Source organism: Podarcis melisellensis (assembly GCF_964234715.1).
Source record: "Podarcis melisellensis genome assembly, chromosome: 12".
Classification (NCBI taxonomy): Eukaryota; Metazoa; Chordata; class Lepidosauria; order Squamata; family Lacertidae; genus Podarcis; species Podarcis melisellensis.
The window spans coordinates 51,431,947-51,459,668 of record NC_138544.1 but is presented as its reverse complement, the minus strand read 5'-3'; the positions used below and the strand labels follow the sequence as shown (position 1 = coordinate 51,459,668).

The 27,722-nt window shown below is 44.2% G+C and overlaps 1 protein-coding gene and 1 long non-coding RNA gene across 4 annotated transcripts in view; one reads left to right on the top strand and one right to left on the bottom strand.

Annotated features, from left to right (window-relative positions):
• Positions 1-2,009, top strand: part of LOC309381054 (sodium channel protein type 5 subunit alpha-like) — a 49,601-nt gene extending 47,592 nt beyond the window's left edge. For both annotated transcript variants that reach the window (XM_081931449.1, XM_081931450.1), the window contains one exon: positions 552-2,009. In XM_081931449.1, coding sequence (XP_081787575.1) covers positions 552-1,687 — 1,136 coding nt within the window. In that variant the 3' untranslated portion in view covers positions 1,688-2,009. The remainder of the gene's footprint in view (positions 1-551) is intronic.
• LOC309353430 overlaps positions 1-27,722 on the bottom strand; it is a 45,896-nt gene that overhangs the window by 7,459 nt on the left and 10,715 nt on the right. The window lies entirely within an intron of this gene.

The window sequence follows — 27,722 nt, the reverse complement described above, 5'->3', positions numbered from 1 at the left end:
AAAAAAAAAAAAGTTCATGTACATCGGGGTTATTTCTTGTCAGCAATAAGCAAATGCAAAAATGTGAGCTTGGACCAAGTCTGCATACCTAAGAAGTTGCCAATTGTATTAAATTATGGAGATCAAGGAATCTGTGTGGCTGCAAGAATATCATGCAGTGTAGAATATGGTCTGAGAGATGGATGTCCAGATTGAGTAAATAGACATGCTCCATTTGCCGAATCCTCATGCTTGCTCATAGATCCAGGGTCTGCCTGCTCATGAGATGGGCTAATACAGGTGGCAGAACACCAAGAGATGTTGCCCTACAGCATCCCAGATGCCGCTTGTAGTGGTAGTGGCAGGAGATCTTGTGCACTCTGTGAGATCTTGCAAGACCTCCATCACATCTCGCTGGAGCCAGCCACTGTTGTCCTCTAAACAGGCATTCAGATAACAATTATTTTAGTGCAGCCTAAATATAGACCTAAATATTTAATTTTGGTTTAGCTTAAACTGGAAATAAAAATGCATTGTTGCTGAATTTTTCAAAAAATGAATTATTTTAATAGGTTCTGCAGCTGGACAACTTCGAAAAGCACTTGATTTCCCTCCTACAATCCTGAGAATAATTCGAGTAGCCCGTGTTAGTCGACTACTGAGACTTATCAGAGGAGCCAGAGGGCTTCGGACCCTCCTTTTTGCATTACTGATGTCCCTTCCTTCTCTCACCAACATTGGGCTTCTCCTTTTTCTGATCATGTTCATTTATGCTATTTTTGGTATGTCTAACTTTGCCTGTGCAAGTTGGCAAGGTGGGATTGACAACATTTTCAACTTCCAAACCTTTGGCAGCAGTATGCTTTGTCTCTTCCAAATAACAACATCTGCTGGCTGGCATGACCTTCTCAACCCAATGCTGAACACTGAGAACATCACTTGTGCTCCCAATTTAGGTGGAATTGGTCCCTGCGTAAACAGGAGTGTGGCAATTGCCTATTTTGTAAGCTACATCATTATATCATTCCTCATTGTAGTTAACATGTACATTGCTGTCATCATAGAGAACTTGAATGTTGCCACGGAGGAAAGCACAGAACCTCTAGGCGATGATGATTTTGAAATTTTTTATGAGATTTGGGCAAAATTTGATCCTCGCGCAACCCAATTTATTTCTTACTTCGCACTTTCAGACTTTGCTGATGCTCTAGCAGAACCTTTACGCATACCCAAACCAAACAGGCAACAGCTGATGTTGATGGACCTTCCTATGGTAAATGGAAATAAAATCCACTGCTTGGATATTTTGTTTGCTTTTACCAAAAGGGTATTGGGAGAATATGGGGACATGGGTCCACTTGAGACTCAGATCGAAGAAAAGTATCCAGAGAAGATTGCCAATGAACCCATTATAACGACTCCCAAGCGAAAAGAGGAGGAATCTGCTGCCATTATCCAGAGGGCTTTCAGGATGTATCTCCTTCACCAAGCAGTGAAAGAAGTCTGTCAGGAAACCTGCAACAGCACCCCCTTGGAACGCATACATGAGGAGGAAGGTGGGTCTGCAGTCAGTGAAAACGAAGACAGTCAGTCAAGTAACTCCCACAGCCCATCTCCCGTATCTATTCCTCCATCTTACAGTAATGTCACAGGCACCACTAATGACATTATTCAAGTGACGATCACAGACACTAGTGAACCCAAGTGATTTACAGTTCGCTATTTTTCTTGTCGCAATACAATTTTCCAGGAAGTGTAACACTACAAAAATATTTCCATCATTATAGCCACCTTTATTTAACACTTAACTGTGAAGCTTTCCCTCTCGATGCTCTTAGCAAGAATAAATATTGCAACTGGAAAGTCTTCAATAATAGTTAAAGGAGAAAAGATGTGTACTTTTACTGCTTAGCTTTATTAACTGATTAGTTAGCATGTTATTTTGGTAGCTGTTGGGGCCACCATAAAAAAACATGAGCCATGGACTTCTCTTAATCTATGAATGCTTTGTGGTTACCACCGCCCCCCTTTATTCAGGAAAGAGTCCAGTTGCCTAGAATAGTTTATTGTGAGACATGGGCCTTGTGGTGCAACATGGCTACAACAAACTGTCTGATTCAGCTCCTTTGCAGAGAGAGACAAAGCAAAGGTGACCTGTAGCCAGTAAAAGCTGGTCTTCTAATTGTACAGACTGGCTAGTAAACCATACCTGGAGGTTTTTGTACAGATCAAGGAGCATCACCTGACTTGCTGTATTTTGTGACTGGTCCCTCCTGTTCATTATTTGGCCAGAGCTTGCTGATAGTGCACAGATTCAATCCCTGAATGACATCCTTCAGGCAACCAGTTCAAGATATGTTGTGGTTGTTTTAAGACTGAGTTTTGTTTTAAATAAGTATCAGAGAAGGCATGGTGAGTCAATCCATTTGAGTCTAAATTAAATCTTATTGAATATATCATGGCTGCCCCTCCCATTACATGCCCACACATGGAAGTAATTTTTATACTACCTAACTGTTAAATTGTGTGTGGGAAATTATAATTCCTGCAAAACACTACAGCAATCACGTATTTCTACTCATACAAGTCAGGCTGCATGTATTCACACAATGTTTTAAAATAAGTGGGATTACTTACATCAATGTGATACTTATGTACACATACTGCACAAGTAAGCAAACATATGTACCTGCCTAATGTATATTATAAAATGATATTTCACAAACTATAGCAATTAAATAAAAACAGTTGGATTTTCAGATTTGTTGGCTGTTCTTGGTGGAAAATGTAGGTGCTGGAAACTTTTGTTCATATACGGATTCACGCAACGTTGTCTGGAGCAAGGGGCAGGAGAATAGCAAAGTTACAGTGTCAGATTTCTATAGAGCCCTGAGTGTATATGAACTAGTTGGTCTGGAGACACAGACTTACAAGGGATATGGGGGAGCTGTCCATTTAGGGAAGACTGGCACTAATTCTGGAACACAATTGCTGAAACCATTGGAGAAGCTTTCCATACAGAAAATAAAGCAAGAAACAAGGAGCTGGACAGGGGCGCCGACTTATAAAAAATATTGGGGGGGGCCCATACCGGGGTCCTGCCCCGGGAAGTTTTCTAAATTTTAGATGAAAATGAGTGAGTTTTAAAGTTTTTTAAAAGTATTTTAGAGTCATATGATCAACATTAGGAGCAAGCTGAGACCCCACGTGGAAGTCGATCTGCAGCTGCTGCAAAAGGAACTGGCGTCTGCTCCCTTTGCTGCTAGGTGCACGCGCCCACCCTCTCCCGCGGCGATCGGGGATTCTTGCTCGGGCCCGGGGCAGAAAGAGGCACGTCGCCCCCTGTGGGGCGGGAGGTGCTGCCGTTGTCTGCGCGCTTCTCCTGGGAGAGACTCGGCGAGGCTGGCTTCCCAGCCTTGCGCAGAGAGCCATGGAGGCGCGGCGCGGGGTAGGGACAGCTCGGATTCGGGCTGGCCACGCGGCAGATGCGCGCGCGGGGGGGTCTGCTTCCGAGTCAGGCGTCCCCTCCTCCCACTGAGACCCTTAGCAGAAACCCCCTCCTCCTGCTGCTGCTGCTGCCGTACCAGCCTGTCTGGGCGTCTCCTGCACAGGCATCGTCCGGCGGCCGCCCATCCGCGCCGCGGCGCGTCCAGTCAGCGGGTCGGGGCGGAGCCGGCGGCGGGCGAGCGAGCAGGAGGAGGCGCGCTTGGGCCGGATCAGCTCGTCTGCTGCTCGCCTCTCGTTTGCGATGGCCACCGACGAGCTGGCCGACAAGCTGAGCCGCCGCTTATTTTCTTAAATTATTGGGGGGGCGGAGCCCCCCCAAACGAATTTTTGAGGGGGCTCGGGCCCCCTCAGGCCCCATGGAGTCGGCGCCTATGGAGCTGGATAAGACAGATGTTGCACCAGCGAGGCAACAACTGAAGGCTCTTGTAGTAGATCTTGCAGCCCGAGCTTTGCTGTTTGTATCAGCTGGCAAGTCCTGACAGTGGGGAAAAGTCTATTGCCTGGGGGAAATGACATCCATAGAGTGGCTCCCTCTTACAGCATGAGCATGTCCTTCATTTAATTCCGAAGTCCCTTATTAACTAACTGCACTGGTTTTGGAAGCAAAATGAAGCAAAATACTCCAACTCTGATCTTTCTCCACCAGCAAGTAGACACTGCTTGTATCACTTCTGTGTCTGAATCCCAACAGTTTTCAAGCACAGTCCTCACTGACCCTTCCGTGGACTTTGGGGTGCTCCAGACCTGCTATATGTGGCCATATGCTTTTTTCCACCTTGCAAAAGTGGTTGTTGAACGCTTGGTGTGAAATATGTTGTAAAAAGTGACAGCTGCACAGCAGTCAAAACACCTTTAGGTGGCAGTATCTTCTAATATTTTAAAACATTAAAAGCTTTTAGTGCCCAGTACACTCCACAATTTCCCAATTACTGAAATAACGACTGATTTTGGAAGTGGTCTCTGCATTTATTTACTAAACTCGAAAAGTCCCCAAGAGGCAAATGTCCCCACTTCCATCCTGAAGTCCCCTGCACTAGCTACACCCATTTTTTTAAAATAAGACATATCTTCACTACCAAATTATGCAAATTTTATATCACTTGCATTTTAATTGCTTCTCTCAATGAATCCTGGGAAATGTAGTTGATGAAAGGTTGCAAATTCTTTGCTGGTTCCATAGTACCAGAATTTTGGTGGAAAGAGGGGAAAACTAGTAAACATAGTAGAGTTCATGGATAAGTTATGAACTGAGAACTTCCTGGTTTATAGCATCTACATGTGACACAGGAAATCCATAATTCACATCTTCCAAAGCCAGTCTGCCTAAGAATTTACATTCCACCCTTCTAATGCACCATACAGGGTGGAATTTAATGCTAGTTACAGCCTTCTAAAAGCAGGCCCCAGGAGTGCAACCTGCTAAACTCCTTTCTTTAGTTATGGTCATCTGTACCCCAAACAGCATGTTATCTGTAAATGTATGTCATGGCAGTCTGACAATTCGTTTCATGGAGCATGTGTGGTGAGCAGGAAGGTGCTTCTGAATGATTTGAAGCAGGAAAACTAGACAAGAAAAAACTACAGTCTTCATATCCCACTATAATATTAGAAAACCTGAAACCATGTGGACAGGCAGATCAGGGTTACAAGTCCTGGGGAACAACTTTGCATTATCTTCCTTGGTTTCTGAGACCCCTTTCTTTAGAGTTTAGATCAAGAGTGTAAAAGTCTTAATTCTTCAAAGTTGTGTAGGGAGAAGGAGGAATCTTGTAGAAGAGGGTGCATTGTGCATTCAAAAGCCATTTATTCTTCATAACGCCTCTCTAGGAAATGGCATCAATTACTGTATTTTATATAAAGATGCCATATTAGTTACTTGTGCTTGTCTTTATCAAAACTCAAAGGGCCACAGACCCTTGAAGAGCTAATGAAATTTGCAGGATGTGGTTAATAAAATATACAGGGAACTCTACCATAACTCATATACTATGGTTTATGACAGGGATTATTCATTGTGAAGATTGTTAACCAGCTACAGCAAAATGCAGCAATTAGAGATGGAATTGTATTATTTATTGCTCTCTCTCTCTCCCCCCCCCCCAAGTATACTTTCTAGTTTATCTTAATATGCCATCAGCCAAGCACCATCTGCCCTTCTTAAAGATATGCTCCCCACCACAGAGGTGGATTTAGAGGGGTGCAACCAGTTTGGTTTCACTGGGTGCCCATAATATAAAATAACAATAATGACAATAACAATAACAATAATAATTTATTTATACCCCGCCCATCTGGCTGGGCTACCCCAGCCACTCTGGGTGGCTTCCAACAGATTAAAAACAGAGCAAAACATTTAAAACTTCCCTAAACAGGGCTGACTTCAGATGTCTTCTAAATGTCAGATAGTTGTTTATTTCCTTGACATCTGATGGGAAGGCGTTCCACTGGGCGGGCGCCACCACCAAGAAGGCCCTCAGGGCCAGAATTCCATTTAGAATGGAGAGCGAGAAGCGGGGAGAGGAGTCATGCCCCCAAATTTTGGCATTGCACAGGGTGCCACTAAAATCTGAGACCCCAAAGTCTGCCAGCGCCCCCAACCTATTTCCTTATGAGTAACCCCTGTTTGACTCACTAACGCATTGCAACTTGTGCTTGGGATTAAGTGGAGTGAGATCTCAGAACCGCTCCCCCTCCATTGATGCTGTGGCATCAATCCATGTTGCCTGTGCTTTTTGAACTTACCCAGGAGTCAGGCTGGGAGATACATCTTGACAACATTTTATGCCAGCCTTCACCAGCCTGGTGAACCAACACTTTTTTCAGAGTGGAAAGTTTTGTTTGAAAAGCGGTGCTCTTTTTGAAAAACATAATCTCTCTTTTGCCGCAAAATCCCAAACCCATCCTTTTTTCTTGGCAAGACATTTGCCAAATGAGGGGGATGGGATCAGGCTGGGCACTTTACTGTGGCTTGCCTACTTTAGAGTGGATGCAGAGATGATGCATAATATTACACAACAGATACAATGTCTACTTTGAAGGAGGCAATCAGAGGCAATATGCAGAGCGTAGTCCTTTTCCCCATCTCTCTATCTCTTGCCAAGAGGTTTGTGCTGCAAAGAAATGAGCTGAACATTTGTATCTGCCCTTTCCTGAAAGATTACTCAAGGGGGGGGGGTGTCTCCAAACCATTTATTGAAAACGGGACTCCTGTTTCGGCATAGGCATAGAACATCTGCCTTTCCCCTGCCCTTTTAATTTATTTCATCGCATGTACGTAGCACTTGATTGTAAAAAACAACCAAACTCAAATCAGTTTAGAAAAAGAACTAAGCAATGAAATTACCAGTAAAAAAAGTTTTTAACACTATCTAAAACTTTCCCCCCAAAATTCAAATCAATGATACCCTAAAAAGCAGGTTGAAATGTCAGCATTCTACATATCTGGATTGTTATGTACTGAAGTTCTCACCCTGGGCCAGCTGGGGGATACCCTAGATAGTTTTCACTCAGGTCCACATATGCAAATAAGAGATTGAAAGTGACGTTCAGTGATTGGGTAGTTACAGAAAATGGTTATTGTTGCATTCTAGTGGAGCTCTATATAAGCAGGCTGGCTGCTTCAGTTCAGTTCTGTTCTGGCCTGTGAATAAACAAGAGCTGTTTGGAGAATCGCTGTGTCGTCTGATATGTTCACCTACAACTTAACATGGATAGGCTTGCCTAAATAAAAATGTTTTTAGCAGGCACTGAAAAAAGTACAGCGAATGTGCCAGTGGGCAGGGAGTGCTGCTACACTAAAAGATTGATTTCTTACAATTAGGTTGTACACAAAATAATTGGAAGCTCTCTTTCAATGTATCATAGCTGTGGCCTGTTTTACACACATATGTTCATGTGATCGCTTGTTCTTTGAACGCCTGCTTCCCCTACGACTAGTATTATTATTATTAAGTAGCTTCTGTATGAACAGGAAACACATCTTTCTCTCCTGGAAGCCATTTGCACAAAGAAAATCAAGCCAGATCCTAAGACCCCCTCCCACCGATAAATGCCCAGGTCTTTGCATTTGGAACCTGCAAGCCTTTCATTAGCACATGTTTGATTGTTCTGGAGACACATTGTTTCAGTGGTACTTTTGTTCTTTGAGGGGGTTTTTTTGGGGGGGGCGGGCGTAAACCATCACAAATGGGCAGGAGAGGCAGGATATAAATGTTTTAAGTGACACCTGATGAATTTAAATGTGATTTTCGATATATGCTTCAAAGGGATGCTTGATGCTTCTCTTTGCCTTACCGTATCTCTAAAGGGTCCCTGATGCTTTTCTGACATGCAGTAGATTGCTTTCCTTCTCTAAGAGAAGGAAAGACTCACCCCTCCTTGCTGCTTTCTGCTTAAGTAGGTGTTGAGCAAATTACCCCGCACTATTCTAGCATGCATTAGGCCATTAAAGAGCTGAGCATTCCTTTTGTAACCAAATGATTTCACCTTGCCGTCTGTATTTGCCATTTCCTGTTACTCTTTAAAGTGAGTTCCTGTTACCCTGTACTTAAAATGGTTTATATGCAGATGTGTAACTTCTGCGAATGAACATAATGCGTGTCTAAATCAATTCATTGGGGTGATGATAATAATAATAATAATAAGTGATCAAATCACGTTCTGTACATTAGTAATACTAAGAACAATTTCCATTTAAGATCTATTATCCTTTTTTGCAATCAGATTAAATTTTTTTTTTGGTCAAGTCAGCTTTCTTAATTTTGATTCTCAGAGCTCTTAACATAATTCAATTAAATCACCAGGTTGAGCAGAATTAAGAAGGGTACTGTTTTCAATGGATGGTAATGGAGATTCCACCTAAACGTTAGGAAGAACTTCCTGACAGTAAGAGCTGTTCGACACTGGAATTTGCTGCCAAGGAATGTGGTGGAGTCTCCTTCTTTGGAGGTCTTTAAGCAGAGGCTTGTCAACCATATGTCAGGAGTGCTCTGGTGGTGTTTCCTGCTTGGCAGGGGGTTGGACTCGATGGCCCTTGTGGTCTCTTCCAACTCTATGATTCTATGAGAGCAACATATGTCCCACAATTCATAATGTGTCTTATTTTAGGGAGTTTATTACTGAAGGTAGCTTGTCATTTTCTGATGAAACCAGTTAGCTTTGTAAAAAAAAAAAAAAAGATTCCACACCACTGTGATTGGTTATTGTTGTTATTGTTTCTCTTTTACCTTCCTCATTGTTGGAGAGGAAATAGGACCCCCATCCTCTACTCCCTTACTGGACGAAGAACCTGATAAATTGCTATATATAGTTACCTCCCAGTTATTCCAAGAAACTTCCCATGACATAGTTTATTGAAGTTAAGTAGACTAGAAGAAGTGAAGCAGAGGGACGTATCACATGCAGGTGTTTCCCACCTGTGGGGACCAGAAAGGTAAAGGTACCCCTGCCTGTACGGGCCAGTCTTGCCAGACTCTAGGGTTGTGCGCTCATCTCACTCTATAGGCCGGGAGCCAGCGCTGTCCGCAGACAGTTCCGGGTCACGTGGCCAGAGTGACAAGCTGCATCTGGCGAGCCAGCGCAGCACACGGAACGCCGTTTACCTTCCCGCTGGTAAGCGGTCCCTATTTATCTACTTGCACCCGGGGTTGCTTTCGAACTGCTAGGTTGGCAGGCGCTGGGACCGAACGACGCGAGCGCACCCCGCCGCGGGGATTCGAACCGCTGACCATGCGATCGGCAAGTCCTAGGCGCTGAGGTTTTACCCACAGCGCCACCCGCGTCCCTGGGGACCAGAAAACTGCCTGCTAAAAGAACAAATACAGATGCTGCTAAAACTTTTATAATCTCTGACACATTTACAGAGTCCTATGGGCGAGGAATCCATTCATTCATTCATTCATTCATTCAGCATCACTCCTAGTTTAGATGGGGGTGCCCTGCATTGATTTGGAAGTGGTTTCCATATTGGCCAGGCCATCCTTTCTGCGGGAACAAGACAAGTAGTACTTGCAATGACATTATTTTTGAGAGGCTCTTATGAGCCTGAAACATGATCCTCAGGATCCCTTGCAAACTTGCAGAGGATTCCGGGGTCTTTCCTTCCAGTTTGGGGTGGAGCAACTTATTTGAACATATCTTTGGAATGCATTTGCCAGTTGCCTGGCAACTCAACTCAGCCGTCGAGTGAAACTGTCAGCAGAGGCCCTTAGAGAAATTCAGAGACACGTGGGTTCTGACTGGGGACTGGCTGGATAGAAGACTCATAGGGAATATAAGAAGCTGCCTCTTACCATGGGCATAGCCAGGGGAGTGCAGGGGAGGTAGCTGTTACGATAATGAAGCAATGCTGCTGTAAAGTCCTAGCTTGAAGTGTAAACATGATGGGAATGTTGGGACTGCTGTGGGAACAGAGGGGCAGTCATTTCACAGTGCGCAGCACCGGAATTACCTCAGAGTGTAATATGAGCTGTACAGGATGTACAGGAAGTTTTAGTCACAACACTGCTGGAGTATGGAGAGAGCAGTCATGTTTTTGTAACGCTGCAAAGACAGAAATAAAAGCATGTAAATACGTTTCTGTCTATCTCTTTCCCCTGCCTGGGGGAGGCAGGAAAGAGGGGTGTGTTCTTCTCACGTTTTAGAAGAATCGCCGATCGAGACCTTGCCTGCGTCTGCTGGGGAATGCAGCCAGGGAGGCCAACAGGGAATCAAGCCGGGTGCCTGGGACTGCTGCCAGCTTCTCATGAGAAAGGCCTGAATTTCCAACAGTAGCTGCCCCCCTAAATCAAGTAAATAAATAAAAATATTTAACTAACTGACCATTTGTGTTGCAGATAACTCAGTCCCCCCACCCCCAACATAAATCCTGGCTACACCCATGCCTCAAACTGGCCTCTCTCTCTCTGGCATTTGTTTGCCACACCATAACGCAAAGTACTCCGAATGCTTCTATATCTTAAGCAAAAACCTAAGTTATTGATGTGAGAAGGAGTAAAAAGGTGTGCCTCGAACTCAGTTGTAAATTCCAGAGTTGGGCTGTTGTAAATTCCAGCGTGGGTTCGGCTGCAGGGGAGCCAGGTCAACAAGATAAGGAAGTAGAAAGAGTCTCTAAATAAGGTTAGGTTTAGAGAGCGTAGAATGGATGATGTATTAGTACCATGTCTTTGATGATTAGACAGATTGTAAGCCAAGCTTCGAATGAAGGGCGGCAGCAATAGGGATAAATACACTTGCCCGTCCATTGTTCGGGGCTCTTCGTACCACCCTGGGACGGGGAGCCCGCCTTTGCAAACGCGTTATAATAAAAGGGAAGTAATAGACCTTATCTCGGTGTCTCCTTGTCTCATTGTAAGTCCACGTAAGTAACTTCTCACAATTTTTGGCGCCCAACGACGTGGGGCTCTCGACGACCTGCTCGGCGGGGGCTGGGGAACGGATCAGCCGGCACTCCGATTTTCGGAGAGATCTGTTGCTCAGGGCCCGCGGTGACAGGTTCCGGGAGCTGGAAGGACGGAGAACCGACTTAAGATATTCTGAAAGACTGGTGGTCTGGGACCGCCGCAGTCGGGGACTGCCTCGCCCTGCAGGGACGCCTGCCAGTTTACCAGCCACCGAGAAGGAGGCACTAGACTGAAGGGGGTGAGTATCTTGGTAATATATCCCTGGGAAGGGGAATATTGGGTGTTGTTGGTGTGTGGTCTCTGTATGAAAGAGAGGTTCCAAACGGACGCGTGAGTGTGGACCGGGGGGCCTGGGACCCCGGCGGGAGGATTAGCTTGCGGTTCCGTTCTCCCGCGAGGGAAACGGCCAGGCGATTCCGCGTGATTGTGTGAGTGAACGAAAAAGAGACATAATAGAGTATGGGAAAGAGTCAGAGTACATGTAAAAGGGGCCCCAGTAATGGGACCAAAGACCCCATAGATCCAAATAGTCCTTTGGGACAGGTTTTGTTGGCTTGGGATGATAAGGCAATTAGACCCAGATAGAGTAAAAGGGATCATGGAACTACGACCACCTAAAGATAAAACTGATGTAAGAAGAATGTTAGGATTATTGGGATATTGCAGATTGTGGATAGATCAGTATTCAAAGTTGACTCAGTTTTTGAATAGGAAACTGACAGGAAAACAAGAGGAGGTGCAATGGGACGAGGAACATAAGGCCAGGTGGGAAGAAATTAAGAAAACTTTAATAACTAGTCCGGCTCTGGCCCTGCCAAATCTACAGCAGCCGTTCCACTTGTATGTGACAGCGGCTGCTCAGACGGCAGTAGGAGTCCTGGCTCAGAAAAGAGGGGGGCGATATCAGCCAGTAGCTTATCTAAGCGCAACCTTAGAACCAGTGGTTAGAGGATGGCCGGCGTGCATTCAAGCGGTGGCTGCAGCGGCCGAATTAGTATTGGAAAGCAGGAAATTGACCTTTGGGGGATCACTGATAGTGCACAGCCCTCATCAGATAGGCGCAGTACTGACAGGTGCTGCACCCACCTGGATGACGGACAGGCGCCTAGTGCAATATGAAGGGATACTCAGAACTGGAAATGATATAACCATAGGGACAGATAGAAATTTGAATCCAGCGGAATTCCTAAGAGGGGAGCGGCAAGAATGGGAACTAGAGGAGCATGATTGCCTTAAAGATATAGAATTAATGGCCAAAGTTAGGGAAGATCTAAGCGAGGTACCTCTAACGGAAGGGGAAAGATGGTTCGTAGATGGATCTAGTTATGTGAGGGAAGGAAAAAGAAGGTCGGGATACGCAGTGGTCAAGGAAGACGGGGAGACGATAGAGAGTGGGGCCCTCCCTAGCACGTGGTCAGCCCAGAAATGTGAAGTAATGGCGCTAACCCGAGCCCTGGAATTGGCAACCGGGTTAGATGTGACAATCTGGACTGACTCAAGATATGCATGGGGAGTGGTGCATACTTTCGGTCGGACCTGGAGAGAAAGGGGCTTCATAAAGGCGGATGGGAAACAAATTGAACACGTTGCTTTACTCGAGCGGCTACTAGAATCCCTGATGGGACCTCGGAAGATAGGCATTGTGCACATCCTCGCCCACACCAAAGGATACAGTTCGGAGGAACAGGGAAATGCATGGGCTGATCTCCGAGCGCGAGAAGCGGCGGAGGGGGAACCAAGGAAGGAAATATTTAAACAATGTGTCCTGCAAGTACCTGTGATTGACCCGCAGGATGTAAAAGATTTAGTGTTCACTCAAAAGGAGAAAGAATAGATGGAAAAGGAGGGATGGGAAAGAAAAGGAGAAAGTTGGGAGACTCCGGAAAAGCAAATGGTCCTTCCAAAATCAACTATGTTAAATATATTGGAGAAAATACATGAAGGAAGTCATTTAGGCACGGAGGGAATGGTGAATTTGGTGAAGTCAGTGTATTGGAGTAGAGACATGTGGCCGATGGCGCACGCCATCGCATGGAAGTGTCTGATATGTCAAAAGGTTAACAAAGCCCGGGCAAGGAAAACTGAAAGGGGTGGGCGGCCTCTAGCGGTATGGCCCTTCCAGAGAGTACAAGTAGATTTTACCGAACTGCCAGAAAGGGGGGGGCAGAAGTATTTGTTGATATTTAAAGATCATTTGACAGGTTGGATTGAGGCCTTCCCTAGCCGTAGGGCCACAGCTCAGGTGGTTAGCAAAGCCATTCTGGAACACATTCTTCCTCGGTATGGAATAATAGAAGTCATAGACTCTGATAGGGGAACTCATTTCACCAAAAAAGCAATGCAGGAGGTACTGTGGGGATTATGTGGAGTTTCCACACGTCCTGGCACCCTGAGAGCAGCGGAAAGGTGGAACGGGCGAATGGGGAAATAAAAAAACATTTGACTAAGTTATATCTTGAAAATGGGCTGCCTTGGACGAAAAATCTCCCTTTGGCACTATTAAGGATGAGGGTAGCTCCCCGAAAAGACACTGGTCTGTCCCCTTTTGAGATGATGATGGGTCACCCATATTTGGTAGTATTAGGAAACCCTCAAATCGAGTTCAGGGATCAGTTTATCAGGAAATATTTGCAGTCACTGTCCCAGTCTCTGTTATCTTTCCACAGACAAGGCATACTAGCACAGCGGCCCCCGCTCCTGGAGCAACAGCACACCTTTCAGCCCGGAGACCTGGTCCTGATAAAGGCTTGGCGGACGGAGAAACTCAGCCCGAGTTGGGAAGGCCCATACCAGGTCCTGCTCACAACCGAATCAGCAGTACGGACCAGAGAGCATGGATGGACCCATTACCACCGGGTGAAAAGAGCTCCACCTGAAAATTGGACAGCAGTGACTAGTCCAAATAATCCGCTGAAAGTTACGCTTACCAAATCAGGAACCGGGATCCAGAAGGGCGCACCTAGACTGTGATGTGTTTGTTTTGTACCTGTGTGTGTTTTTTTTTCGAGTGCTGTTGCTGTCAACATTGCGAAGGGTGTGTGCAGTGTGTGCATTGTACTGAAAGGTGCAGCATCATCTTTATAGAGGACGTTATACTCCAATATTGTGAAGTGAAATTAGGAGGGGAGGTAACGTGCCAATTAGCAGAAACCCCAACGGTGAGGCAAGCTTTAATCTATTTGAACCCCACACATGAAAGGTAACTGGCAAGTATTAGGAATAGTATTAATAGGATGGGCCACTTCATGGGCAACCCAATCGGAACCCCAGTGCACCGAGTGCATCCAGACAACCCGAACAGGCAATAAAATCACACAGACCCTAATGTATTATAATATAGCGCCAGAATGTGTTCAACAGTTAGATCCTTGTGTTCACAACCAAACTCAATATTATAGATGTAGGGTAAAAGGAAACAAGACGGAATGCTATGAACCCCTGGCGGTGGGACCCATAACTTCCAGTATATATGTTTACGGATATAAGGGCGGAACCGCTAATCAAGCTGGTGAGGGGAGAAGTATGTTTTCCTTGGCCCAAAACCGACAGGGTTATATAGCACATAATACAACAAGGGGAGAGGGCAGGATTATGGTCTGTTTTGATGCTTGTATCGCAATAGATAAAGGACAGGGCCCAAATGGAGGGGCAGGGGTCTGGTGTGGAAATCGTGGATGGGAACAATCATATTTACAGGAAAGAAAGTACCTTTTCCAGAGAATAAAAGGAAGCAACGTGGGGGCTGGGGCCGGGGTATATAATTATTGGTACTCAGAGGGAGTTAATAAACAGCCCACCTATAGAGGCCCTGAGGGAATAAATCTCACTAGGGGAGCTGCCTCCACCGACTGCTCCACAGGAAAATGCAACCCAGTATGTCTATGGGCGAGCGAGAGACCTTCTACTTCGCCTAAATTTGTGCACATAGGTATAGGCATTGATGGGACTGGAAAAGATCCTTATGGATATCTCATCATACAAATACACACAACTAAGGTAACAAGACAACCCATATCAGTATTCGAAGATTTTGAGGAAGAAGTACAGCATTTAAATACCCTTCCCCTACCCCCTAAAGCCCATAATATGTTCCTGAGTTTAGCTGAGACTATAGCCAAGGAATTAACGGTGAAAAATTGTTTTGTATGTGGAGGAACAAATGGGGGATCAGTGGCCATGGGTGGCTCATGAAGTAAACTATACGGAGGTATATAAAACACAAAACAATTACACTTATAAGCATTTGGGTAACGAGGTATGGCAAATCTCTAATCACCTAGTTGGGACAGAATGCTTCACCAGGAACACCAGCCGAATAAATGGAACGCATGTGGGGACACTCCCTTGTATAGGACAATGGGAGGACAAACAGTGGTGGAGTCAAGGGAATAATAATAAAACTTGGCCCTCTCCCCTCGGAAATATTACCAATATGAGCTTTCTCCTAGACCCGGAGAACAGAATGCTAGAATGGACAACCCCCGATGGGTTTTACTGGGCTTGTGAGAGCTATGCTTACAATAGGTTACCTTTAAATTGGGTCGGCTCATGTGTATTGGCAACCTTAAGGATATGTTTGGTTCATGGTTCCCTAAATTACCTGGTCTGCAGGCCATAGTGGCCCTAATTGGGTTAATTGCGGCAGGATGCGTACTACTTCCATGCGTTCTGCCAATCTTTGTTAGAACCATCAATAATTCTTTGTCCCTCCTAGCGGAACGGAAGGTATCCACTTATTTCATGAAGATGCAATATGCCTCAGTACCCACATCCGATGAGGAAGCAGAAATAACAGCCCAAGAATTATTATGTGAGTTCGAGACAAGATACAAAAAGAGGGGGGATTGTGAGAAGGAGTAAAAAGGTGTGCCTCGAACTCAGTTGTAAATTCCAGAGTTGGGCTGTTGTAAATTCCAGCGTGGGTTCGGCTGCAGGGGAGCCAGGTCAACAAGATAAGGAAGTAGAAAGAGTCTCTAAATAAGGTTAGGTTTAGAGAGTGTAGAATGGATGATGTATTAGTACCATGTCTTTGATGATTAGACAGATTGTAAGCCAAGCTTCGAATGAAGGGCGGCAGCAATAGGGATAAATACACTTGCCCGTCCATTGTTCGGGGCTCTTCGTACCACCCTGGGACGGGGAGCCCGCCTTTGCAAACGCGTTATAATAAAAGGGAAGTAATAGACCTTATCTCGGTGTCTCCTTGTCTCATTGTAAGTCCACGTAAGTAACTTCTCACATTGAGAAGGACTGGGAGAACAAAAAGAGTATTCACCTGGCACTAAACAAACCACAACAAAAGGACCAGGCAAGACTCTTATAGAAGGAAATCCCATAACTGGGGTGCCAATAATGAAAAGGCCCTCTCCTTTTGTTCCGGCACGGGCACTCTGAGCGCAGCCTCTGAAAAGGATCCTAAGGTTCAGGTACATACGTGTGGGAGAAGGTAGTCTTTCAGGTAATCTGGTCCCAAGCTGCTTACAGGTTTAAAGGTGAAGACCAGCACTCTAACTTGGGCCCAGAAATGGAATGGAAGCAGTGCAGCTGACAAAGCAGAAGTATAATATGGTCAAACTGCCCAGTCCCATAGAATAATCTTGCAGCTCTATTCTGGATCAAATGCAGTTCCTGGACTATTTTTGAAGGCAGACCATACGCATATATTGAAGTTGTGTAAAAGGGAAGTATTGGCTATTCAGCACCTGACTATCTACCTGACATCTACCTATTTTGGCTCTCTGGGATCTCAGGCAAATGTCTGTCCCATCAACTCCTACCTGATTCTTTTAACCAAAGATGTAAGAAATTTAGCTCAGGACCTTCTGTCTGCACTGCTACATAGTCCACACCACACATTACCTAGCAGAGACGTAATTTGGATGCTCCAGTGCTTAGCAAACCCTTAATTAGCTAGCAGCAGCACAGCTAAGGAAGGTGTGTCTTCAGTCTTTCCCCCAAGTGTTGGGTTGAAATAACGACAGACAGGTAGCGAGCGTCATATGGGAGGCACCTCTCGAGCATGTCTCGGGGAGTCCCTTTTATTGAATATTATAGCAGTGCCACGTATGTGCTTGTTGCTGATTGGTTAACACAAATACAATACAAGGGTTGCATATGAGCATTAATCACCAATAGATTAAAGGGTGGGAAAGGGAACACAGAATTGGACAGGCGTGAAAACCTCCTTATTAAACTTTTACTAGTGATTGATATAGCATTCATCCGTAGATGTGGTCAACTATGCATTAAGAACGGGTCAAGTACAATGTTTTCCTGAACTCAATGTGAACTGAACATTCTAAGGTGGTGAGTGAATGTCGTAGTATTAGAATGGTTTGTGCAGCATTATGTACAGAAGCGAAGCTTAGGAGCAAGACTTCCCATCAGGCCACAGTCATGTGCAAGACTTCCCATCAGGCCACAGTTATGTGTAGAATCATAGCATCCCATCACCAAGTCATTTTGGCAGCAAAATGTTGCCTTTTGTGCCTTGTTGGTGTGATCCCCATAAACACCTTGGTCTGATCTAGAAGGCCTTTTCTTATGCTCTTACTTTGCGTTTGAGAAACCCTGCACTTTCAGAAACATCTGGAAAGGCTTTATCTCTGATAGAACTCCATAGCTTCCTTCGTACGGGTTTTGCTGTAAATAGCCGTGCATTAGTTTTAATGAGCAGTGCTCTTTGCAAGCAGTAAGCATATATACACTACTGAAAGGTTTCCCATCTTTAAGAATTAATTCCTCTATCAAATGTCCATTACCATCCATTCAGTATTTACTTTGTCCATTTCGTTTAAGCTGCTCTCTGTGCCATATCTACCCCCAAAGGGAATTGCTTAGCCTCTTAGAGTCATTTCTCTGTTCCTGCATTCTGCAAACTCAACCCAAAATGTCTTACTCTCTCTTTTTGTTGGAGTGGTAGAGGACAACGGTTGGCTCATCTTTGTTGTCCAAAGATCAGCATTATTAATATTTGTAGTTCCCTGTTCTCAGATATGTGCTCCTCAGGTTTACCCAGATTGCCTCCTTCAATATGTGTCTACTTGTACTCTCATTTCATCAGCGGATTCCCTGCTCTGTAAATTCTGCCATCTACCATTTGGCACAGAGCATGCAAGACAGGAGGGACGCAGGTGGCGCTGTGGTTTAAAGCCTCAGCGCCTAGGACTTGCCGATCGAAAGGTCGGCGGTTCGAATCCCTGCGGCGGGGTGCGCTCCCGCTGCTTGGTCCCAGCGCCTGCCAACCTAGCAGTTCGAAAGCACCTCCGGGTGCAAGTAGATAAATAGGGACCGCTTACTGGCGGGAAGGTAAACGGCGTTTCCGTGTGCGGCTCTGGCTCGCCAGAGCAGCGATGTCATGCTGGCCACGTGACCCGGAAGTGTCTCCGGACAGCGCTGGCCCCTGGCCTCTTAAGTGAGATGGGCGCACAACCCCAGAGTCTGTCAAGACTGGCCCGTACGGGCAGGGGTACCTTTACCTTTACCTTTATGCAAGACAGGACTTTTCTGGCTGTGGCACCTCAGTTGTGAAATGCACTGCCTCTGAGGCTCACTTGGCTCTACCACTGTTTGAGTTGTGAATGGTGAAAATATGCAAGGCTTTTGGAAAATTATTGTAAATTGTAAACTATACAGCCTGCTGTTGTTCTTTTCCCTGCTCACCACCTTATTACTGTGGTTCTTCAATACTCTCATTGCAATATGACACCATGCGACCATACCTTCATTTTTACACTTTGAAAGTTATTCTGTTCAGGCCGTGATTGCTGTGCTAAACCTTCACTCAATTCCATACACAAAACCCCCATAAGAATGCCAGTATCTGGCATCAATTGGAAGCATGAAGGGAATGGTTACATCACAAAGAAGCAAATCTAATTGAGCACATTGCCAGCACTATAGTGCAACAAAAGCAAGTACAACTGCCCTGAAGCTTTTGCAAGTATTGAATGCAGGCAGGGCCAGCCCAATACATTTTGGCACCTGAGGCAAACCACAAAATGGCTCCCCCTCTCTGCCAAGGAAGGGTGAGTGAAGATCTACGTCAGGGAGCAGGGGAAGAATAAAGAACTACATTGGGATCTGCTTCCTCTGGGCTTCTGCTGCTTGAGGTGATCATCCCACCTTGCCTCATGGGCGAGCCAGTCCTGAATGTAGGATCACATATAAGCACCCTAATAACACCAACAACACAAATAATCATGAAAGCACAATAAAAGGGATGTATAGAGGGACCCTTAATGTTTCTTCCATTGACTATTACACGTGCACCTTGTTCTTCCTCCCTAAGAACTCAGCACAACATACAGGGATTGTTCTATTTTACCTTATAATAACAACCTTGTGAAAGTCACTACCGTGGTACCTCAGGTTAAGTATTCATTCCGGTTGATTCGTTCCGGAGGTCCGTTCTTAACCTGAAACTATTCTTAACCTGAAGCACCACTTTAGCTAATGGGGCCTCCCGCTGCTGCCGGGCCGCTGGAGCACAATTTCTGTTCTCATCCTGAAGCTAAGTTCTGAACCCAAGGTACTATTTCTGGGTTCGCGGAGTCTGTAACCTGAAGCGTATGTAACCTGAAGCGTATGTAACCCGAGGTACCACTGTACATCATTTTTGATTGGGGATTTCAACCTGGGCTACCCTAGTCCAAATCTAACCACCATATTGGCTATCCAGTCATCCAGTTTTCTGCATTGTTGCTACCCATTTGGAACACTGGGTAGTGTTTTTCTGCAGGGACTGGATTAGAGGAGGAGTCACCTAAAGAGTGCTGAGCCACACACCCCTCTGAACCATAGTTTTCTCTCATCTTTGTACTGAGCTGCAAACTCAGGGGGTAATTGCAATGAGAAGCCAATTTTATGCAGGAGAGAAAAATCCGCAGAGAACGTCTCCAAAGAAGCCTTTAGACCTGTCCCTTATTCAAAGTCCTATATTCATTATTCCTTTTCCTCAAGTCAAAAACACTTGCAGAGATAATTATCCAGCCAATCATGCAATCAATGCACCATCAGGCAATTGCCCAGTTTGTCATTACCTGATTATAATCACTTTCCAAGTATGGATGCAGGAACAATTAACAGCCAGTTTTCTTCCAAAGTCTCAATTCCCAAACATGCAGACAAAAATAGTCCCATGGAGTACTCCTTCTTGTTGTAGCAACATAAGCCACAGCAAACTGGCAGTGCAATCATGAGAACAGCATCAGTCTGCATGCTTGTGTGTCGGAATTGAAACACACAAAGCTTCATTCTGCTATTAATCTTCCAGGCTGAATTCTTTAACCTAAGACTGCCAGAATTTTAGGGTTCTAGATTCAGGGAGGTAGCCATGTTGGTCTGACACAGTCAAAATATATAAAGAAATAAAAAAATGTCCAGTAGCACCTTAGAGACCAACTAGGTTTGTTCTTGGTATAAGCTTTCGTGTGCATGTATAAACTAGAAAGCTTATACCAAGAACAAACTTAGTTGGTCTCTAAGGTGCTAGTGGACAATTTTTTAAAGAATTTCTGGGGTTAGTTCAAATCAGCAATTGCTTACTAAACACGTGTTCAGATTAGTTCAGAGGGGCTCAAGCCCCACCAATGTGCCTAGAACTGTGATCTCGGTCATCTAGCACACAATCTGCAACAAAAAATGTTTGAGTTCATTTGCAGCTTTCTAGTTTAGGAAAACAAGATTAATTAAGGGATGTGACAGTGTATATATAAATGGTGTGGAAGAGAAACTAGATAGGGAAAAGTGTATCTTCCTCCTTCATAATGCTAGAAGTTGGGGCCATCTGATGAAACTGAATGATAAAGGATTAAGGGCCTACAAAAGAAGTACTTCTTGCACACAGGACATAGCTAAACTATGGAATAGATGCACAGATTCAAAAGCCAGTCAAGTTATTTTGACACCTCATGAGAAGAGAAGACTCCCTGGAAAAGACCCTGATGTTGGGAATGATGGAGGGCACAAGGAGAAGGGGACGACAGAGGACGAGATGGCTGGACAGTGTTCTCAAAGCTATCAGCATGAGTTTGACCAAACTGCGGGAGGCAGTGGAAGACAGGAGGGCCTGGCGTGCTCTGGTCCATGGGGTCATGAAGAGTCGGACACGACTAAACGACTAAACAACAACAAAAAGGCAGAAAATCCCACAAGTACCTCTCCCCTTCCTGACACGAAATGTATGACAATCATAAATGAAGCAACTAATAATTTCCTACCCCTTTCATTACACCACAAAAACAACTGTATGGAGAAACCTTCCCCCTACACCTAATTAGGGCTGGCCCAGATAAGGCAACTCCTTATGTCCAGGCACACTGTAGGATCTTATGGCTTGGAACTATTCGTCTATAGCCACCCAGAAGTCAGATTAAAAATTTGGGTAGCTAGAACTACACCGTGAAAGGGAGCAAACTGAGTTTGGCCAAGGAGTCATTTGATTGGTCTGAATGTGCTGCCTCTTCTAGGTGCTCTTAATTTGGCATAACATAAGCCAAGACAGTGATACCAAGTGGCTGAGTAAATCTATCTCAATGCCGTGTGGATTACGGTAATTTAGCAGCATGGTTGAGGTTTCCCCAAAGCTTTCCTGGAGCATCAGTCCAATCTACCCTACAACAATACCTGTAGAGAAAGTGTGGTACAGTGGCCAAAGTTTAGGACTTTGACTGCAGAGAACAGGGTTCAAGTTTCTTCTAGTCTTTGAAGTTGGCTAACCTTGAATAACCCTCAGTTTCACCTCCTTCACAGGGCAGTCATGAAAATAGGATGAGACAAGTCTGGGTACCTCTCACCTCTTTGGAAAGCCAGGAGTCAGATGTGAAAAATATATCCAGAAGTATTTCTTCATAGCACCAATTATCATTATTGATAGTGGGGTGGCCCCATGCATGCATGATGCCCAGAGCAACTGCCCCCATTGTCCCTCCCCAAGAGACTGGTCTTCATCTTCAACCACAATGAACCCTAAGCAAATGCAGCCAGTTCAATATTTTCACTCCCATTCTCCTTTTTCCTCTTCACCCCATACTATTAGAATTTAGACCCACATTATCCTGTAAAGTGCCATGCATAGCGATGGTGAAGACTCATTTGCCCAGTCAGGGATCCTAGAGTCTTATCTAAAGTGGTTGATGATGCAGTTTAGTATCCCAGCTCAATCATCCTTCCTTGAGTGTTTGCTGACCTGAATAATGAATCCCAAGGCTCTGTGATCCCATTTCTTTTCCTCACATCCCCAGTTTAGTGTGTACTTGCTATGAAACTGTAAGTTTTGTTCAACTTTGCCAAATGGCCAATTCGCACAACTGGTTAGTGTTTTCCCCTTATCTGCTAGATGTTCCATGGTCCACATTGCCATGATTAGTTTTCTTTAGAGGAGAGAGTACAGTGGAATTGTAAGGAGTTATCAAGAACAAACTTTCTAAGGCACATAATCTTTCTGATCTTCTGTTCTCCTTTTCTTGAACGTTGACACCTTGCACTGTCTTCTTTCCTCTTCTTGCACCCTGGTTCACCAATGGAAGGGAGTCCAGTACAAGATATTGTGAATTACCTAGTGTGAATTTGCTGTGTTAAATTCATTTAACATGGTAGGTGGGTGATATAAAGAGATTTTTTTGTGGCTCTTGTGCATGCCTGCATGACTTTCTTTTGTTACCTGTTTAATTTTGTTACCTGTTACCTGGGAGCCAGTGTGGTGTAGTGGTTAAGAGCGGTGGGCTCGTAATCTGGTGAACTGGGTTCGTGTCTCCGCTCCTCCACATGCAGCTGCTGGGTGACCTTGGGCCAGTCACACTTCTCTGAAGTCTCTCAGCCCCACTCACCTCACAGAGTGTTTGTTGTGGGGGAGGAAGGGAAAGGAGAATGTGAGCCGCTTTGAGACGCCTGAAGGGGAGTGAAAGGCGGGATATCAAATCCAAACTCCTCCTCCTCCTCTTCTTCCTTCTTCTTCTTCTTCTTCTTCTTCTTCTTCTTCTTCTTCTTCTTCTTCTTCTTCTTCTAATTTGCCCTGAGCTTTGGGAATGATTTGTTGAATGGTGCAGGAATCTGAAGCTGGTGAGAGAACTCAAAGATCCTAACTGTGTTGAAGCTCAATGCTTATCCCCTTGGATCCAGGGTGTAGAATTCTGAAACATTTCAAAAATTCCAAAACCATGCTTTCTTTTGAGCTTGCCTGTTCTTTTAAAATAAACACTTTAAAAAAGATCCATTGGCGCAAGGCGACGGTGTATAGCTCCATCAGAAAAGAGTCTCGCTCTCTACAGGGCTAAAAGAATGTCTCCAAGGAAGAGCCAAAGAGGAGCCTTCCCAACTCTGCTTACTCAGGTTACAGTTTCCCCCAGGAGAATGTGCAAAACCGCATTAGCCACTTTCAGCATCTAAACAAACACTCACTCTTCCCTCCCTTTCTCAACACACACCCCACAGACAAATGACTCTCTCTCTCTCTCTCAAACTGAGCTCTGACACCGTGGAGAAGAAATTGCTCAAAGAAAAAATGGTAAAAGCGTTGCAGCAACAATGAATGGGATTTTTCTCATCGTTGGGAGACACTGGGATGAAATTGGTGTCCATTTGGACTTAAGTAAAGCCTAGAGACCTCATTTAGAAAGCCAGGAAAAACATGTAAGTCTCTTTTGTGGTTTATAATTTCCCTCCTTTCCCCAAGAGGGAGAGGGGATGTTTAGCACCAAGAACATTTTCGCATCTTGGTGCATTTTTGATAACCAAAGCTCTTTTTAGACTCATCTGGGGTGAATTCTTTATTTTCTTTAAAAAAAACCCACCAACTGTAAAAACTTCATTGTTTCATGGAGGAAAAGAGGGAGAATCATAATTTGCTTTTGAATATAGTGTTATTGATTTCCAGTTCCTTGGGGTTGAATTAAGGTTTGGAATGAATGTAATTTCCTTTACGGGTGAGAGGTAATCAACTAAATTAATTAACTTATCGCTAGAATTTGGAAATCTGATACTACCGGGTCAATAAATGGATTGATCTAACAACCCAGAAAATGTTCATTATACATACCTATCAAACAGTAGATTATCATTAATATTATTAAAATGGGTTTATTTCAGGAGACAATGAGATTGAAAGGCGGGGTGAAAGGTTGGAATCTTATTTAAATGTGTAACTCATAAAGTATACTGTGAATTTAATTGGATGTGGTTCTAGTATTAACAAGAGTAAGAATGAATTTTTGCAGGCTCTCTAGCTCTTCAAAGCATCTTTTCTTCTAAAAAAGAAATGAAACTATCACAACTTCATAGTATTCCATGTGTAGTTGCACCATAGATAAGCTATTATGACAATTGTACTTACATTTTCATCAGTTGTCTAATAATTCCTAGCATAGAGTATGGTTTTTCTATTACCAGTATTTATTGGGTGACATTATCTGTGAGCCTCTACTATGAACCCAATGTATTGATCGTAGATGGCTACAATCAGTTCCAACCTAACTGATGTATGTGTGAACTTAGATATTCTCTTCCAGAGTTATGCAATCTCTTTCAGTGAATCTTCTTTGCTGTTCGGTTGTACGGTCACACTGTTTGGAGAGATTCTTTTGGGACTCTTCATAGTATTCTTGGGCTTACACCAAACTGAATGGTATTATCTGTAAAACTGGCTAACTCGTGGGTGAACTCTGAACTCCAAATTGTTTAGGAATATGTTTTATATCACCACACCTCATATAAAAACTGTTGCTTCTCTCCACTGTGAACATTGTCTGTTTAACCACATTTTCTGCTTCAAGCTTTGTAACCAGTTATTGATCCCTAAGAGAAGAGGACCTCGTATGCTATGACTGTTAAATTTTCTTAAGAATTTTTGCAAGGGATTTTTTTTTTTACATTTCCCTCCCCAAAATCAAAGTGTATGCTGTCTGTTGGAGCACACATAGAATTCTAGGTTGATGAGGCAGGATTTCCTTTTCATTTACTTAAAAACACACTGGAAGGAGACTATACCAGCAGAACACATAACCAGCAGAATGAAACAGCAATGCAGTTGTTTGCTGATGCCCCATTGATCCTTTTTGGCAAGGATTTAATTAACACATTTTTTGATATGTGTTATGAGCAGTGGCACATGAGACATCCTGGCAATGGCAGCGCTGAGTTTATCTGGAAAGGTATGGTGTCAGGTGAGATGGTGGCATAGGAGCTCAGGGGTGTTGGCCCCCAGGTCACCACTACCAGCCCTGCTGGGAGGATGCCACTGCCTCTGCCCACGTCCTCCCAAAGCCACTGCTGGTTACAGCCTTAACAATGCTTCCTATTGCTTTGAGATAATGCACAGTTGGCTGTGAACTTTGGATATACTGTTTGAGCACAATGGCTTAACCAGGGCTTTTGTAAATGAGAATGTTGGCGAGAAATATAAATTTGATAAAGAGGTGTCTATAGCCAAAAATAACAATACTAGAAAAGCCATTAATCTTAACAGCAAAGAAGAAGTAAGAATAAGGCATCAACGTTCACGATCTGTTTACTGAATGACAATGACACATTCCTAAATTTCAGGGAGTCAGCATCTAATGCCTTCTGGGTCAAATTCAGCCGGCAGATGGTACCAAGTGCAACAACAGTTAACTTATGTTCCCTCTTCTCCTTGACCTTTTGCACGAATCAGGCAGCAAGAGAGGGGCAAAGGAATTATAGGTGTAAAATGTACTCGCTGAAGGGCATTGCCAGCACATTTCACTGTGAGAATTTGAGTTTGGGGCTCTTGGCTTATCAGCCTTAACAGCTTCTTCCTAACGTTCTTTATCAGCAAGATAGTTGTGAAACAATGTGCAACTGCCACATGAATGATAGAACAAGAATTGTTCAAATTTCAACTGCTGAGAGTTGAGTAAGCTAGAGATGATAGTAGATCAGCTGTTCTATGCCATGTTATCCCATATTTTTTAGACAGTCAACTTTGTTCTGATCTCTGGTTTATTCTCCTGAGCTGCCAAATAATTCATTCTACACGTTCCACTTTAGAATCCGAAAGTCCCAAACAGCCACACAATTTCATCTTCTGTGTCTATGGTTCACTTTAGAGGATGACAAATGCTTAGCTTGCGATGGGTTTTCAGAGGGAAAAGCTCTTAGAAGAGGCTGGCAGATGAGATGATTGCTTCGTAATTTAGCATCAGGTTTCCCGGAAGGTTTCCGTGCTGGTGGTGGCTCTTGGAGATGGCAATCTAATTTCGTTATGGTGAATCAGCATGGAATAAGCAATTGCATTTGTATTTCATCCTACCTCCCTCCAAGAAGTACTACAGAGTGGGTTTCCCTACAGCACAGGTGGGGGAGCCTGTGGCCCTTCAGAAGAAGAAGAAGAAGAAGAAGAAGAAGAAGAAGAAGAGGAGTAGTTTGGATATGATATCCCGCCTTTCACTCCCCTTCAGGAGTCTCAAAGCGGCTAACAATCTCCTTTCCCTTCCTCCCCCACAACAAACACTCAGTGAGGTGAGCGGGGCTGAGAGACTTCAGAGAAGTGTGACTGGCCCAAGGTCACCCAGCAGCTGCATGTGAAGGAGCGGAGATGCGAACCCGGTTCCCCAGATTACAAGACTACCGCTCTTAACCACTACACCACACTGGCTCAGATGTTGCTGAACTCTCCCGTCATCCCTCACCATGGGGCAGGCTGACTGTGGCTTATGGGGGTTGGAGTCCAACACCATCTGGAGGGCCTACCAGAATTCTTTGGGCCTTGCTCAAAAGCAATTCAATTAAAGTGATTGCAGCTGGATAGGGAAAACAGGGTCTTCTCTTTTTTTTCAGATAAGGCTACGGGATGATGTTCCAGAAGACATTCCATACCATACTTCCCTTCTAACTTGTCAAAACACTTATGAAACGTTTTGGAGGCTATTTGAGATTAGGCTATTTGGTTTTATGGTTTGGCTTTCGAATGAGATAATGCTGATGTTCACTGCCATTTTTCTGGCTTGTCAGGAGCACGTGGTTTTAAGGGTGTAAATAGAGATATGGACCAGAAATAGACTGAGTTGCCTGTTATTTTTGCATGTGTTCATGAATAAGTATGTTCCACCCCAGTTCTACATTAATTTGTGATAAAAAAAATCTTCATGAAAATTCATTTATAGAAACACATTTTAAAATGATTTTCTCCCAAAATATGCATTTTTGAACATTATATCTTTTGAGTTGAGAACTAATTTAGGACATTCAGGAAGTATGAAAGCCGGTGGATAATTGAGTTCTGAGCTGCACATTAGTTTGGGAGGTGCAGACTGAGAACATACCTTTCAAGAAAATCTGGTTTCTGCACCCTGCATAAATTAGGTATGGCAAGAATGACTGCTGATGTGTGCTTTTTTAGTGTAAACTCCATTGTCTTCCATATTTAAAATACTCCCGCCACTGCAATAGATCTTACATGGAACCACCTCTTTCATCCTGAAAACCCACCCATAGTTTGCAAACTTTATCCTTTAATCCCTTCAGTTCTCAACTTCAACCAAAACAAAGTTTTTTTAAACTGTATTGCTCACTGATAATCCTTGCCACTTCCATTCCAGTCCTCCTCCTCCTGTTTTGTTAATGAAGTTTTCACCTACTTCCTTTGCATTTCCCTGTTGCATCCACTCCCGCTATCTAAATATAGCCAGATAAAATTGTTTTTTTAGTTACTGTAATAGTAAACCCCAGCACACCTCACAGAACTCTGTATGAATGGGGTCCCTGCTGTCCCAGGGAACTACACACCCTTCTCTCCCTTCCTCTACTTTTGGTTCTGAGCTGGTAAGTTCTGATCAGCACTAGCAGATGTTGGAAGGGAGATATGGTAGGAGATAGGAAATA